The sequence below is a fragment of the Lathamus discolor genome, chromosome 14 (assembly GCF_037157495.1).
Source record: "Lathamus discolor isolate bLatDis1 chromosome 14, bLatDis1.hap1, whole genome shotgun sequence".
NCBI classification, from domain to species: domain Eukaryota; kingdom Metazoa; phylum Chordata; class Aves; order Psittaciformes; family Psittacidae; genus Lathamus; species Lathamus discolor.
In genome coordinates this window covers 9,250,401-9,266,574 of record NC_088897.1, presented here as the reverse complement: position 1 = coordinate 9,266,574, position 16,174 = coordinate 9,250,401, and the positions used below count along the sequence as shown (strand labels likewise).

General features: G+C 40.6%; 1 protein-coding gene across 6 annotated transcripts in view; it reads left to right on the top strand.

The window, feature by feature from the left end:
* The window catches only part of SPECC1 (sperm antigen with calponin homology and coiled-coil domains 1), a 91,544-nt gene that overhangs the window by 6,536 nt on the left and 68,834 nt on the right, over positions 1-16,174 (top strand). For 4 of the 6 annotated variants that reach the window (XM_065694426.1, XM_065694433.1, XM_065694431.1 and 1 more), the window contains exon 2: positions 14,849-15,024. In XM_065694426.1, the coding sequence (XP_065550498.1) occupies positions 14,878-15,024 (147 nt within the window). In that variant the 5' untranslated portion in view covers positions 14,849-14,877. Of the gene's footprint in view, positions 1-4,152; positions 4,206-4,403; positions 4,508-14,848; positions 15,025-16,174 lie in introns of those variants that run through there. The other 2 variants (XM_065694428.1, XM_065694427.1) reach the window with 2 other exon arrangements.

Here is a 16,174-nt window from a genome sequence, read left to right as displayed (position 1 = left end):
GCTATCAGTTGTCTCTGTTAATTTGTTCTAGTTCTTGTTGCTGCTGGGCTCCCCATGATGCGCTCTGTACATCTAGGCATACCCCGCAGTTCTGCTTCCATTCAGGGGCTGTCAGCAGTTCCAGTTCACATCCCTCTGAAACAAAGCTGACAACTCGGGTCTTTCATTTGCATCACCCTGAAACATACCGAAAAGTTCAAAGCAGTGGGGCATTCCACCAACATCCTATTGGGACTTTTTGATTCTAAGGCAGCCTTCAGCACATATCTTCTTCAGTCCTTAATTTTCCAGCACAGCATTCCATTGTCAGTGATCAGCAAAAATTTAATGAAATAGTTTTCTGTTCAGGGCTCCTTAGTGTTTGATGGATGCCTGGTGTAATTTCTTTCCTGTTAGGGGATAAAATGCAGGCTTTTCCACCATGTGATCCCCCCTGGACAGTGAGCAAAAGGATTGAGTAGGGTTGTGCAGTATTTTGCCTGTGTAGGTAGTAAAAACTTGCTGTTCTGCTTCAATATGGTAATTCTCTATGAATTGTTAATGAAGCCACATTATAACCTATATACCCAAAAACTAACAGTGAGGGATAATAAAGAATGAAGATACTCCCTTTTGCTTAAGTCTTTCATTTAGTCACTGAAATAAAATATTTCAGTTAAGAACACTGCAAGTCTTATCTCGTTCTTTTAGGGAAGAACACTGCGTATTGCCTTTTCCACATACTTGGATCTCTCTACATTTTGAATTGAAGAGTGACTGCAGGAATGCTGCTCTTGCTTTGTTGCTGCCTCTGATGCCCAAGTGCAGACATTCAAAAACGGCTGAGGAAAATACACTTTGGATAAAAGTGTGCAAAAGTGATCAGAGACTTATTCTAACTGCATGACATACAATGACTATTCCTTCACCACAGATTTCCTTCCTCATTTTGCCTGTTCTGTGGGCTGGTTTGTATTTTTTTTTTTTTTTGGTAGCTATCTGTTAACTCTTCAGTGTTCTACTGGGGAATAACAGAAATCCTGAGAAATGCTGGCACCTCTTCCAGATTCTTACTTTTGAAACAGGCAGTTTCCTAATTCTATTTTTGACTTAGTGACTGTTCCCTTGGAAATATTCAAGTTGTTGTCTGGTCTTCTGAAAATTTGGCAGTAGGCACCAGAGGAAGCTGTTTTTCTTGTCTCTTATAGCACTCCATGTTCCATAAAACATATTTGTCTCTTTCCAAATCTAATTCTTCTAGTCTCTTTAGAAACAAATGTTTTCTCTAGTTGCAGGTCAAAGCTGGTAGCTACAGACTGAGCTCCTCAGGTATATGGGTGGGAACAGGATACTGTGTAATAGCCCCTTAAGAACGGGGGAGAAAAGATCTGAGTTCTCAAAGTCTCCCTGGTGGAGCCTTTTTGGCAATAGTTTAGGAGTTCACTCTTTATATCCACCCATTCGGTCAGCATCATCTTGTGAACTGAACAGCAGTTGTTTTTGTCAAGATGGAAAGTGGTGCCCCATGATTCATTCTGCAAATGTCCGCTCACTGCTTCAACTTCCTGACATCTGTAGTGGGACTGAGAAAGTAAAGAAGTTTGTAGCAGTTATATATAAAAAGGAAGAAAGCATAGAGTAAACGATGTCGCAAAGCCATGGCCTGACTCCACTAATACCCACTGTCTGAGGCAGACTTTCCTTTGTAATTACTTTTGGTTTTATAATTCGAGACAGTAATGTTCTGAGCCTTATAACTGAATTAGAGACTTGCTTTATGAAGACGTTGTTATTGACATAATAGTCCTGTTTATGGAATTTCTCTCCTCTGTAATTAAGGTTGTTGCATGCACAAAAGCAGTTAAATATAGCATAAATAGCTGTAAATGCAAAGATATTTCAAACCTTGTTCCTTGTGTGAGCCTTTTTCCACACTCTCTGTGCATTTGCCTCTCAAATGAGCTATGCAGCTGGAAATTCTGCCCTTTGCCTGTGCCATTATGTTGTGTCTCATCCATATTTGTTCTTGTAAAATTGCAGGAGCAATGTAGGTTGCAACATAAAGCCTTTAAATTCCTCAAATGCTGTATTTTAAAGGTGTATTGATTAGTGGGGTTTGGTCTCTTTCTCTTATACCTTGTTGCAGAGTTGTGGGAGCTGATGGATTGAGCAGTGTGCAAGCAATATGCTCACTGTTACTTTGCCTGTCAACCAAACTTACCAGCTGGGTGAGAACCTGGCACATTCTTTAGAGAAGTTTATATCACTACTTGAAATTGTTTTCTCATCCTGGCTGTGTGAAAGTAATTATGGTTAAAGCCCTGGACAGGCCACAGGCTTGCTGAGAGCCTGGCCAGCTCATTTTTAGCTGTCTGTTTCTGGGCTCTTTGTTCATTAAACAGACAATTTTTCAATTCAGAAGGTTTTGTGCTGATTAATTCTTTGGTCTAAGTAAAGAGATCAGATAATTATAGTAATAAGTGCTCCTAGAAAACCTCTAAATAAATAAATTTACTGTCTGGTCTTGCTGTGCTTGGGGAGATTGAATGCCACTATTCCAGCCTGTTTACCAAAGCTGAAGCATGTAAATGCTGTGACTGTCTCCTTATGTCCAAGCATTTTCATTTTTAGGTTTTGGTCAAGTTATATTTATCAAAGCTAAAAATATCTTTGTGAATGAAATATAGTAGCTCATCTTCCCTCCCTACTCCCTTCATTTCAGTTCGTTCTTTCTTTTGGCTGAGGGATAGAAAAAACTATTGAGCTGACAATGCTGTTCTGCCACTGAGCCCCACCAGCAATGGCAAAGGGACAGGGTGGTTCAGTCCAGAAAGTGTGTATGTTTTCTTTGGGCAAAGCAGCTTTTTGGCAAGGTGCCTGCAATTGATGGTCCCTCTCATTTGAGTTCAGGGTCCAGGGATATGCAGTCATTTGCTTCCCAGTCTGTATTTTTCAGGCATTAAAGGTGGTCCATAATCAAAGCAGAGGGAGTGACTTGCAATCCCTCTGCTGGGTACTCGAGTTACCTCACTGCCTGTGCATGCAGCACTGAATGTAGTGTCACTTCCTCAGGCAGGAGAAACACAGTGCCTGTAGATCACAGCATCTACAAAAACTTTAATATGAATGACAAAGTACTTCCACCTTTTCTGAGCTGTGAATAATCTCAAACCCTCCGAATGGAAGTTTAAAATCACAGAATGGCTAACGTACACTTGAGATTCGCCAAGTTTAGAACATTACCACATGGTAACAGTCATGTCGTCTTGTTCTGATGTGTTAAGATCTGGAGGCAGGAGTTCCTCACTCTGAAGAATATCCTGAGGAAGCTGGATCCCGAATCTATAACCTTTAGAAGGGATTCGGCTTGGACTCAGCCTGTGTCTTAAGGCTTGGTTACTCCACAATAACTGTAGTGGTGCCAACACTGAACTGAAATGTAAATTTACTCTTGGCATAACATGAGTTTCCTTTAAGACCCTTTAGCACCTTGGAGTAAGGAGTTCCAGGGGGTGTGGTAAGGCTGAACTGTTCAGATGCAGCAACTCTTCTTAGGCTGATATTGTGAATCTTCCCTATCTCTCTATTATGAGGTTATTATTGTAGCATTAACACTGCTTACATACTAGGTTCACGCTGCTGGGAAAGGATCCTTCTCTGGAGTCTGGGAGAGAATTCCTGATTTGTAGCCACAGCCTGAGTGTCTTGGGCCAGAGACATTGGAGTGTGAACAGCCCCTTCTCTGGACAGAGTCAAACAAAAAGCCCATAGGCTTGGGACAGCTCAGGGGAAGTAACTCGGGACTGATTCTAGTTACTTCTGGTGTAAAAGCCTCTGTTTTAAATCAGTCTTCCTTCCCTGCGCACACATACCTTCCCTGCGCTCACATACCTTTCCACTCTTTTGAAGCAGTGATGGAGGCAAGTGAAATGTCTAAGGTGTCCTGGCTGTGATTGCTGACACTGTGGGTGAGACATTATCAGTGTCGAATATAAAAGCTTCTGAAAGCTGCTTCTGTGGTTTCCTCTGGAAAAAAGCCTTCTTTCTGTGGCCACCTCCTTGCCCTTCCTACGCTGTGTGCTGCTTGTTGCTACTTGATTGGACCATGCAGACTATTTGGGGTTTATGCTCTCTGCCCAGTGTCCGGTTCTGCTATTGGGGATGATGGGATAGTGAAGGAAACTCTTCGTCTGCTTTACAGATTGAAGCATCTCAGTGTTTTGGAGGTGGGCTACAAATGACTTTCTTGCATAAATCCTCCTTGCTTTGATGAAAATATAATATTTCTCATTCCCCTGAGTAAGCAAGTGTGCATATGTGTGTGTGTGCTGAATGCCAAAGCGCTGGTGAAGCCAGCTTGCTTCCGTATGTGAATCATTTCTCAAGCAGCGCTCTGTCTCACTGCAATGTGGTTTTCCTCTCAGGGAAGCACTCAAGCCCTGAATTTTCAGTCTGTTTTGCACATGCTGTCAGAAGCTAGTGGAAGACAGTTTTCTTTTTAATGCTGAAAAGAGGACAAGCTTTTACTGTGAGTATTTTAATATCTTACTTTTTTAGGTGAGAATTGTATTATCTTTAGATGTGTTCTAGGATCACTAATGTATTCTTAGACTGAAAGGACTTGTTTTGCTCAACAACTACTTTTTTTAGTAGAATCTCACTTTAAATTGCATAAAACAAATATATAATGGAAATAATTGTGTTAGCTGAAAATGGGCTGGGGGTGGTCTAAAAGCCATTATAACAAAAAATGCCACCATGTGAGTCAGTGCTGGCTACTGTATTTTTCTTCTGCTCAGCTGTGTAGATGAAGTGATAGAATCGTTGAAGCTGTTTCTATGCCTGTTTCTGCTTTCTTTTCTGACAATTTAAGGTTGTTCTCCAACAGTTACATGAAGCAGGAGCATGAGCAGATTTTATTTCTGCTACTGCATGTTCATGTAGTCCAGTCAAAGGGCAGAAAGGACAAAGCTGCTAAGCACATAGGTTTGGCAGCTCATGTCTCTGCAGGGGATCAGTGAGAGCCTTGGGGAGCACGCCAGATGGGTGTCCTCTTAAAGCACTTCAGCAAAGAGCTCTTCAGACTGTCAGCAAGACTCTAATTACAGCAGTTTAACAGTTGTCCTTAAAATTGTACCCTGGACTGAAGCTTGGTCATAATAACAGTAGAAATAATAGCATTTATATGGCATGTAATATGGCAAAGTTGTGAAGACCTGTATGTGTAGCTATAGAGGGTTACTGGTAGAACTGGTTTGAGAACAGGGATTCTCTACCTCTCCCTTGTACTCAGTCTAAGTTCTTCTAGATGTCCCCTATTAACCCTTTCTGTCTCATCTCCAAAGGGAGCTGTTTTCCATGTTCCTCTTCTATCCTTTCCAAGCTATAAAATGCTCTCTGCTTCTAACTTCAGGAGGAGAGAAGGTGTTTGATTTGCTGAACTACAGTATTCCGTGCACAGTTTGACAGATAACACAAGCATACCTCATCCTAACGTGCACACATGTATGTACTACCCCTTCCCTTTCTAGTTTGCTTCTACAATTGTTCTAGAACAATTGAATTTTATTATGTAGCCCACCAAGGTGGGTGTTTAAGTCCATCAGTGGTCCTTAACTCACAGTTGTAAGTGTTGATACCGTTGCCTGAATCTGTTCTGTTCCTGTTCAATATGACTATTTTTAAAATGCAGAAGTCCTCTCGTTTCTCCTGTGGCTTTGGAGTTATGTCCTCATCTTTGCAAAGAACCCTGTCTCTTAGAAGTTCACACTGTCACTCAATTAAATGTTCACAAGTTCCCCGTTAGCTTTAGTGAGTGATCTCTTCTGCATTTTAATGGAAGATAACTATCTCAAGGGATAACTTTTAGATCTTGACTATTTCTCTGCCTTGTGATGGATGGAAAATGGGAGGCAGGGAAACATCTTGGCGTGTGGCAATCTGAGGCTGTTCCCTTGTGTGCTTTAGGACAGATGTTGATTTAACTCATTTTTACTTTTCTCTGTGGGATTCCTTTCCAAGGCACATGAATGAATATATCTTCATAAATATGCCATTTAGTGGATAATTGTAAATGGAAAAACTAATGCATAGGAAGATGACATGGCTGAGGTAGTTCAATAAATCTTAGATGGTCGTGAGGATAGAATCAAGTGGATCCCAAGTGAGTGCATTGACTGCAGTCTCAACCCTTTGCACTTCAAGGGAACAGGGAACCTATCCGTCTGTGCTTGTACCAGTCAGTATTCCCATGTAGCTACATGCTGTGTCTCTGCCATTCCAAAAAACATGATCATTCCTTCTCTCTTGTAGATGTACCTACCCTCTGTGCTACAGAGAATGTAATGGCATGTAATTATCAGGCAAACCACTTGTAATTATTCTTAATTTCTTTAGCAGTTATGTAGCTCTTGCTCTATCTAAAATGAAACCTTTTCTTTCTTCCTTGTGGGTTGGCAAAACATGAAGTGTGAACTATATGTGTCACTTGCTTTGTGCTGTATTCACCAGGACAGTAGTTCAAAGAACCTGAATTAATGAGCAGTAGCTACCTTGAAATGGTTCTAAACCATTTTGTTCTCAACTTGCAATATACGTGAACATAAATTAAACCCATCTATTCAGGGCACAGTCATAGTGGGGAAAGCCCAGAGTGACCTATTTTTTTTTTCTTTTAATATTTTTTTCAGTCATAACACGATTGTAACTTCAAAAAGGAAGTTCGGAATCAATGCAGCGTTTCTACCTTTCCTGAATCTTTCCTTTGACTTCTGTCTCCAAAGGGGGGATGTCAGTATTATGTGAACTGATATACTTGTCATACATTGAAATAATGAGGAACCTACTACTAAAAATGCATTCTCCAAACTCTGTAGTGTCAAATCACTTCCTGGATGTAGTTTTGATGTGATTTAATAAAATCTGTTGTTTATTGCATAACCTCTGTGTGTACATTTTGCCACTACATGCTTGTGTATGGCAATGTCTCATGGCAGGGGAGTTGGAACTAAATGATCTTAAAATCCTTTCCAACTCTAACTATTCTGTGATTCTATGTGCTGCCTCCGTCTGTCTCTTCTTACAAATGGATGTTGCCACCCTGCCCCCTCGGATTGTCCTTTTGCTTGTGTGTATCCATCAGTAATTGCCACATTTGAATCTAACTCATTGCCCTGGGGGTAGTGAAAGATCATACTACTCTTTTGGCCTTTACCAAGAGAATGCATTTACTTAAACCAGAGAAGCAGGGTGTGCTGTGTATGGATAACCAGCATACAATTGTGCCTGTGCATGCATCACTGCATGACATTTAGGCTTCTTCAGGTATCCCACCATCCAGCTGGTAGTTGCTACTGTCCTTCTGGAGGTCTAATGAACTGAAAGTTACAGATAGGTTGGGATTTTTTTCCTTACCCCCATGTTGTTTATAAGATCAGGGTCATAGGTAGTTTAGTAGTTTCTCTTTCGAGGTGTGTAGTTGTGACTGGTTAGATAATCAGGGTGAGGAAAGAGGAGGAGATCCATGTACTAACAGTACAATTTAAATTACAGGAGGAACATGTTCCTAGACATTAGAAGTACAGTTTGGGCTTCATTTTCAAGCATCAGTCACTGCTGGATGACAGTTCTGCGTATTTAATCTAGAGAAGTAGTAAAATAGCTGTATTTTCCTGTCATAAATGGCCAGTAATATTAAACACAGACAAGAGAAATACAGCTAAATAAATCCTTTGTCCACATGCACACATGAGGAATTGGTTGCAACTTCTGAATCTTTTTTCATGAGATCTAACTAAGAATTAAAGGTTGACAAATCCAAAATTCCCAGGAGAACTTCTGTGGAGGAGGATGAGCAAAAGGTTTTGCACTGCTCTCATCTGTCCATGCCTGGAAAAGTCATCAGTGACTCTAATGGTTGCTCTGGGAAGAGGCTTATATTTTGAGCTATGTTGAGACATGGAGTTTTGCAGTTGCTGACATGGACTCTGACAGTCTTGTGTTGGTGTTTGGAAGCTGTCATTTGTGGCTGGCTGGAACTGTCCTCACCTGGGCCACTTCTGATCTAGTTTAGACATCCTTGTAACTGGTCAGTATATTTATATACTATGATAAATACAAGTTTTAGAGAGTTATGAAAAACACACTAAGGAAATAAGCAAGAAATGCCTTAAGAGCCTCATTCTTGTGTTGCCACTGTAATCACAGATAAAGTAACTTTTGTCTTTAGGAGAGCTAAAGGATTTTCCATTGTCTGTGGATTTCCATCTGATGCCGTGAAGGGAAAGGAACCGGCTCTGCTGAAGTTGCTCATATTGTAGAGGGAGGGAGCCATGTGCCCTGCAAAGGAAATCTTCATCTGATGCCACATTGAAAGTGCTCTTCTAGGGTTTTTTGAGTCCTACAGAAGAGCAGTTAAACAAAACAAAGCAAACTGCAACCCAAAAGAGTAAACTTTCATATGAGGATACAATCTTCAGGCAACCTTAGCAAAATGAGGATTTTGAAGATGTAAATCTGGAGCAATATCAGAGCTACTGATGGTTAAATTTTGGGACTGGTATTTTGTTTTACACTTTCCCAATGATTAGTTGGGTGACAATGGGTGTGTATGTGCCTTGATGTCTGTGTATGTTTTATATCTAAACCTTATCAACACTTTTAACTGCTTGCAAAAGCACCTGGAGTCTGTAACTGCCATGTTATTATAGTATGTTTTTCTCCTCCCCTGAAAGTTAAAAAATAATACTCAAACCACCTTTGCTTGGGGCGTGTACAAAACCTGCCGAGTTTGTCCTGCTGCGGCATGCAGTTTGGACATGAAAACTTCCAAGTGATGTCTCCTGGTACTCTACCAGTGAGACATGAAAATTCAGCTGCAAATGAGATTGGAAAGCAAGTCTGCTGAGGGAGACCAGGAGAAGCTGCTGCTCAGTGCTTAGGATCAGGTTTTTAAAGAATACTTTTTGGGCAGCAAACTCAAGAGCCTTGGAGATGAGATGTGGGAAGTGGGCATAGCTTGTCTGTTCCTTTGAGCTGTGTTTTGGGGGAAGAAGGTGGTCTGGCTTGTGACTGGGTTGGGATTTTTTGTAGTTATTGGCTCTTTAATCCAATTCTAACATAAGCTAAGCTTTGTACCAGCAAAAAATCCAGGAAGTGTCTCTATGTGGAGGAGTAGTACAGGAAGGTTGTACTGAGAGCCTCAAAGACACTAAACCCAATGTTACAAACTAGAGAAAAGAGAAGATGGGTATGTTAAATGCAGAAATCCAACACACTGAGCTGGAAGGAGCAGATGCCTAAGGAGACAAAAGCCTGGCAGTGTTCAAAGCCAGGCTGGATGGGGCCTTGGGTGACATGCTCTAGTGTGAGGTGTCTCTGCCCAGGGAAGGGGTTGTTAACTAGATGATCTTGATGTCCTTTCCAACCCACACCAGTCTGTGATTCTATGATTCCAAGGTACTGAAGATGACAAAAAGAGTAGCCAGTTCAATTTTAACTGTTAGCCAGCTCTTCTTTCCAAACAGGTTTTTACCTGCCATCTATATCCAAGTTACCAGTTACTGTACTGGACTATCAACTTCCCTGGTTTGTGACCCTGGCTTGATTCCTGCTATCTGCTAAGAAATCAAGATGAGTCATATGGAAGCATCTGTCAAGCCCCAGAATTGTAGTTTAAATTGAATTGATGTGGAAGGCAGAAGAGAATTCTATTTTAGCCCAGCTGGCTATCCTGCCATATAGCTTCCTACATGCTGCCACAAAATCATTTACAGCTTACTGAACTTGTTAGATATTTCTATGTTCCAGTTGATAGTTTGTCTGAAAATAGCAGATAGATTAGGTTAGAAGGAAAATAGTACAAGTATGATGCAGATTTTAGATGCTTAAACCACAACAGAAAAAAATTGTGCTTTGATATGTAATAAAGGCTCTGGAATAGTCTGACCTTTTGATGTAATGAAAAGTAACTGAGTTACAGGAAAGTGGCACTGGGGACTGTGGGTTTTAACCCACCAAAGTCACAGACATGTGTCCTTGGAGAGTCCTGTCTGCAAAGTTGGCATTGCTGACCTCCTTTTTCAGAACTGCTGGGCATTCACAAGTCTCAATGAACCTGCCATCTGGTACATGGCTCTTCAGATCTAATAATGAGTTTTCATAATTCCTTATTGCATTTATTTTCCCAAAGCAACTTGAATGACTCTGCTTTAATTTACCTGTCCTGTTGAGCGAGTAGCATTACACACAGACATGAGCACCAGAACTTAAGTCATGTAAAGCATGTGGGGTACAGATAACTTTTATCTGTAGCCCCCCACTGGGGATTTTCCTGTGTGAATTCATTGCTGCAGATATGCTCATAATTTTTATGTACTTACTAGTGTAGCTGCCAGGTTTCTTGACTGTAAAATAATACTGTTTGTCATCGCTCAAATCAACCTATCTTTTTAGTTATTCAGAATAAAATAGCCTTTAATAGTCAGCAGAATGTGCTTCCTAGGAGTTTGTTCTACAGGACTGGTGAATTTCTCCTTTGATGGATAGCCAAACCTTCAGATCCAAGAGGCCTCACATTGTTTCTGGTGATGCTGACTGAGAGAGTTGGGATGAATTCTTGATCCAGTTTTTCTAGCCAGAAAGTGGGAATAATTCTAGACTGTTCCGAAGACCACCTATTAATAAATGCATGTGGACTAGCTTATAAGCAATGTCTACTCAATCTTGAATAAATTGGTAAAATTTCAAGTAAAATGGACTGTCTTTCCACTGTAGAACTTGTGTCAGCTGCCCAAATAGTCCATATCAAATTATCCAAATGCCCTTTAAGCACACCAGTGAGAAAGGATGAGCTATAAAGCATGGCCTGAATTCTTAAAGGCTGGTGCCTGCAGGGAATTCTGAGGATTACTGAGAGCAAAAGCTCTGTTAGGACCAGCTTTGCAAATTTTGTAAACTCTGATTCTCTCCTGTTTCAGTGGAGGTGATGTTCAGACACCAGCACTTGTAAGGGTAAAAGATTTGGGGGTTTTCCTTGTTTTTTAAACCCCTGCAATTTGGAAGTGACTGGTGATAGCACTGACTTTGCTGAAGCAACAGATTGTTGGTACAAACCCTCATTTATTTCATCATAGAGCTGCTGCTTATCTTCAGTTTCTACATGTTTTCAGAGTACAATTCCAAGCAGGGCATCTACAAAGATTTAACTGTGGCCCACTAGTGACCTGCTCAGGCTGATGCCAAAGGAAAGACTGAATCATGGGCTGGTGGTATTCTGTTTGCTTTCCAAGCAAAGTTCCCTGTAAAATGTGAAGAAATGAAAAGCAGAATCATAGAGCTTCAGGCATTGCTTAAAGTGAGTCATCTTCCAGGAGAGTGAGCAGAAGTATCTCATCTGAAATGTACTGAGGCATAATGGGCGTAAAAGTAGTGATTTTTGTCACTGTATTTGCAAAAGCAGCTTGGCTGCATCTCCTGTGGAAAGCTGCTTCTGAGATCTCTCTCTCTGGGTAGCCTAGAGATCAAGTCATCATCTCTCTGGGGTCCTTTCAGAATGAAATGGTGATATTTAGTTAAGATGTAGTAGACTGACTTTATCAGTGTATTCTAAACCACTGGGAGTTATCTCATGGCAGAAACAACAGGTAAACAAGGCTTGGAAAGCTGTGTTCAAAATGGTGTTGAACATGAGTATGTATGTATTCCCTTTGTCCTGACTTGTGAAAGACTTGAAAGATCAAAACACTTGAAAGATTCATTCTTCCAAGATCCATTCAGCTGTGATAAGTTGATCCCATTCCCAAGCTCTTATTCAAGGATAGTTCATGACTATGACTGGCTGCTTTCATTTTCTGCTGGCTCAGAAGCATGGTCTCTGCCAGCTACTATTGCCAACCTTGCCCTGAAAATCACCTTGAGAAGCAGAGGCTATTTTCTAGCTATTGCACTGCTCTGACAAGCTGCTGCCTAGTGTAAGATTTGGAATAGGGTGAATTTGGGTGTCTCAACTTGAGCGTCTTCAAAGATGTCATTTTCTTTCCTTACCAGTTTAGAATTAGGTTGGCTTTTAACTGTTCATCTGTGGAGAAAGTGGTGTGTTTAAGACAAGTAGACAAGAGCTATATATAATGGTTTTAATACAATCTATTACAATCTGCTACCTACCAAACTCAATCCATGAGCCATTTCACGATACTGAACTAGCGTTTCCCATTGTCCCAACTGCCCAAATCTTCCATGAGACTTTTTTGTTTGTTTTCCTGTAATGCAGTAATTGAATTTGGAGGAATGGAGAAGCTGATGTTGGCTCTGAGAATGGATTTCCTGTTCTCATCAAAGAACTGCAAGATTTTGGTTTTTTACTCCTCTTTTTGGGAAGTAGTTTTATTTAGTACTTCTCCTGAAGCAGCACTTCTAATAACTCAAATGTGTGTCACTTACCTAGGAATGAAAGCAGCTTAAGATATGTGCAACCTTATTCTTTGAAGTATATATAAGGCTTGGGGAAAGTATTGAGATCCCACTTCAGAGACCAAAATCTCTATCTACAAGGCAGATTCAGAGTAGCCCAATACATCAGAAGCCTCACATCCCTCTTTTACAAATGCTGATTTCCATATAAATACAGAGAACCAATGAACACTAATACATCCAAATATACCCAATTTTAGCTTCATCTGCTTGATGTAGTAAAATATTAACTCCACATGGCACATAATTCAGCTATCATTACATGAAAAAGCCATTTGCCTCAGGCTACTGGCTGGATTTCTGAAGTTGTGGTTTGCTCTTTCTAAGTACCTCTTACTTCTAACATCAGGGTCTAATGAGCATCTTGCTCCACTACAACTTTAAAATGCCATGGATGACTCAAACTTAAATTCTTTGGGATATCAAGAAAGCATCTGTACAGCTTAAGGCAGGAAAGTCTGAGGTACAGTTATGAAGAAATCCAGAGGGTATAATAAAGCAGATGCATGTGCAGCCACTGGATCTGCAAACCCCCAAATCTGCATAATTTGCAGATGTAATCAGGGAGATAGTTTGCATGTGCAATTGCTTGTTCACCCGTATAAATACAGTGAATGGAATGCCTATTGAAAGGTAGGCTTTAAAATAACGTGAAGCACTGAAGCTTGCTAAGGAAGATCATGAACTGTGGGAATGCTAAACATTATTATATATTGTAATATAGCTTATGTATCTGTCAGGATACATAAAAAAGGAGCCAAGTGATCAGCATAATCATTAACAAAGACTACTCTTCCTCCTCTAATGAGATCAGTTGATGGCTCCACACTGTATGTGTTAAGAATTTTAATGGAGTAATGACTATATTTAGTAATAATAATACCTACTAACTTATGACAGGTTGGAGCTGTGGAGGAAGTAGACAGCCCTCCCTGCAAGAGGCACCAAGGATAAATAAAGGGAATGTCACTTGGTGGCTTTGTTCTCTGTAAGACAGTGGCAGAGCACTTGACATTCCCTTCTGCTTCTGTGCAGCAGAACACTCCTTAAATAGACCATGATGGCACCTGGAAGGTGCTGTCAGTGTCAAATGTGACTTGGCCCCAAGCAGATTTGTTTCCCATGAGTCCAGTGAGTGTTCTTATTCATGAATGTGAAATAAAGTATAAAGCAAGTTATGAGACAGAAAGGTCACCTAAGCCCTTCTATTCACTCAGCCAGGAATAAATTGTTTCAGCAGGTCTGTCAGAGGGTTGTTGTCCAAGTTCACACCGGCCCTGCTGGACTCCAGTGTGATTAACTTAGTGCAAGCACATTCCCCTTGCTGAGACATGGGGCTGATCTCTGTAGATCTTTTGGTTACCTTTCTAACAGGGAAGAGAAGTTGGCCTCTGCCTACACAAGGCTGATGCTTAGCTACATCCTGTGTCTATTTTGGAAAATGAAGCTGCAGAAGAAGAATGTTGCTCATGTAGAGGGGGAGGGTAGGAGCTATCAGGCAATGTCCCCTCCCTCCTACTCCCAGCTTAGCAGCCTGGTGGGGCTATAAAGAAAAAAAACTCCAACTAATCACTTTATTCTGCTCCTAGTTTGGATGGGGCAATGGCTGGGGAGAATTTATGGCTTTAGATCTACCAGATTTGAGCTTGCTATTGAATTGGCAGCTCTCTACATCCTGAAAGAAACAGACTAGTTGTTCTTGCTGGCAGACTAAATTTGTTCAGCTGTATCCAAAAAAAGGAATTCATGTGTATTTGCTGATTCCTGGCAGGATTTCTTTCTTGCATAAGCTTATCTCTGAGGAATAGTGGATCTGGATTTTTGTTTGCAGGGAAGTGATTTTATGTTTTTACCATGTTTTGTAAACCTTGGTATTGTGAAATATCTCTTTATCACTGCGGCAACACCAACTGCCGTTTCTCTAGAAAACTCTGATAAGTTAAAGATATCATTTTCCATACAACTTAGGAAACTTGCTTCTCATGTGACTTGTAAAGTGAGTATTATTTCAGTTGAAGATGCTGGATCTGTCAAGTAAGACCGATTTATCCTAAGATTGTCTTCAAGTGTGGTGGACTTCACTGTTCTCAGTTTCTCTTTGATTGTGGTTCAGCATTCAGAGGTACTCTGCAGTGCCTGATAGAGGTCTCTGACTTGCACAGTCCTAACAAAAGTCAGTGTTCCTTCTGCAGTTCTTCATGTTACCAGTCAGTATGAAAAATATAAGTGGCTGCAGCCTGCTCTGAGGGTTTGATGTGTATAAGAGGGAATAAAGTTTAGCACTCTTTTCAGCCCTTTAAACTGATGCCAAATCTCTCTGCTCTCTTTCAGATGATACAAAGACAGTTTATATTTCTGATGTGTGTACATATGTATATAATTTCTATTTATTTTTTTTTAGGTCTGTAGACTGAGTTATTTGGGGAGAACATGAAGAGTGCTGCCAAGCCTTGGAGTGCAGTGGCAAAGCCAGGGAGTCATGGGGCTGAGAGAGGAAAATCTTTTTCCACCACTCCAACAGGAATGAAGACGTCCAAGTCTTCCACATCACTCGCCTTTGAATCTCGGCTCAGCAAGGTACTAGCCAGTAGGGACTGTGCAAGCATCATTATAGCCTTGTTTCCGCTTAAAGCTTTGATTTAGTCCTGGAACATTACTTACACCTTCAAGACTTGGAGTAGGCTTGACCACTGTGCCAAGCATAGGGAGATTATAATTGTGCTGTATATTAACTAATGCACATTTCTGAAGGTATTTTGCATGTGATGGGGGAGACACTGTATTTGCACAAAGTACGAGTGGGTTCCCTTACTGTATGTGAGGGAATTGCCTTAACTTTGAACAGTGAGAAAAAGAAATAGCAAATTCTTAGTTCAACTCATTGTTACACAGGTAAAGGAACTGAAAGAGATTTATTAATGGATTTCCAGAAGTCCTAAAAATCTGACTCTTCCTTCAAGGCAAAACATAGTAACAAAAGATACTGCTTGCAGTGGAGCACATTTTATGAATTCTGTCTTTCTATGTAGATATATTTCAAAAATAGCAGAAACTTCTGTCAAAATAGTCTTTTTAAGAAAAGGGAGAAATACACCTGAACTGCTGCTGCATCTGTACCCTTGCAGCCAGCAAACAAAAATAACGTTATTGTCTAAAGCACAGACCAAGATTACCCTTGTTGAAAATAGACTGTGGGCTTCCTGGTTACAACTGTTTCCAGCACTAAAAGATTAGTAAACAATACGTAACATGGTGCAGCATTTTAATCATGAGGAGAGCTAAACTTCATTAATAGCCACAGCTTCTCAAGTGAAGGATTAATTTCATTAACTTGCATCATTAATAGGATATTTCAGTGTAGTCCTCCGGGCAGGTTATGTTCATCACTGGAGTGTGGTTGAGGCAAGCATTTCTGAAGGGATGCTACTTAAGAGACTTAATCAGGAGATCTGGTATAATTAATGTGTGTTTGGTGTTCAATGCAGAGTATTTTCTTCCTAATTACCATGAGTATCTTCAAATTGTTCATCATCTGCAAGTGCAAACATTATCAAAGTGGTTTCTTTGAGGAAACAGGGTAGAAAAAGGCACCATAATTTCTGCTGTAAGAGAGGCACATTGAAGGAATTGGAGACTGCAGAAGTCTCTAAAGGTCAGGAAGTCAGATTGTTCCATTCTGCTCTTAAAAGTGTGCTGACAAAATCTCTGCCAGAAGGCAGAACGTTCG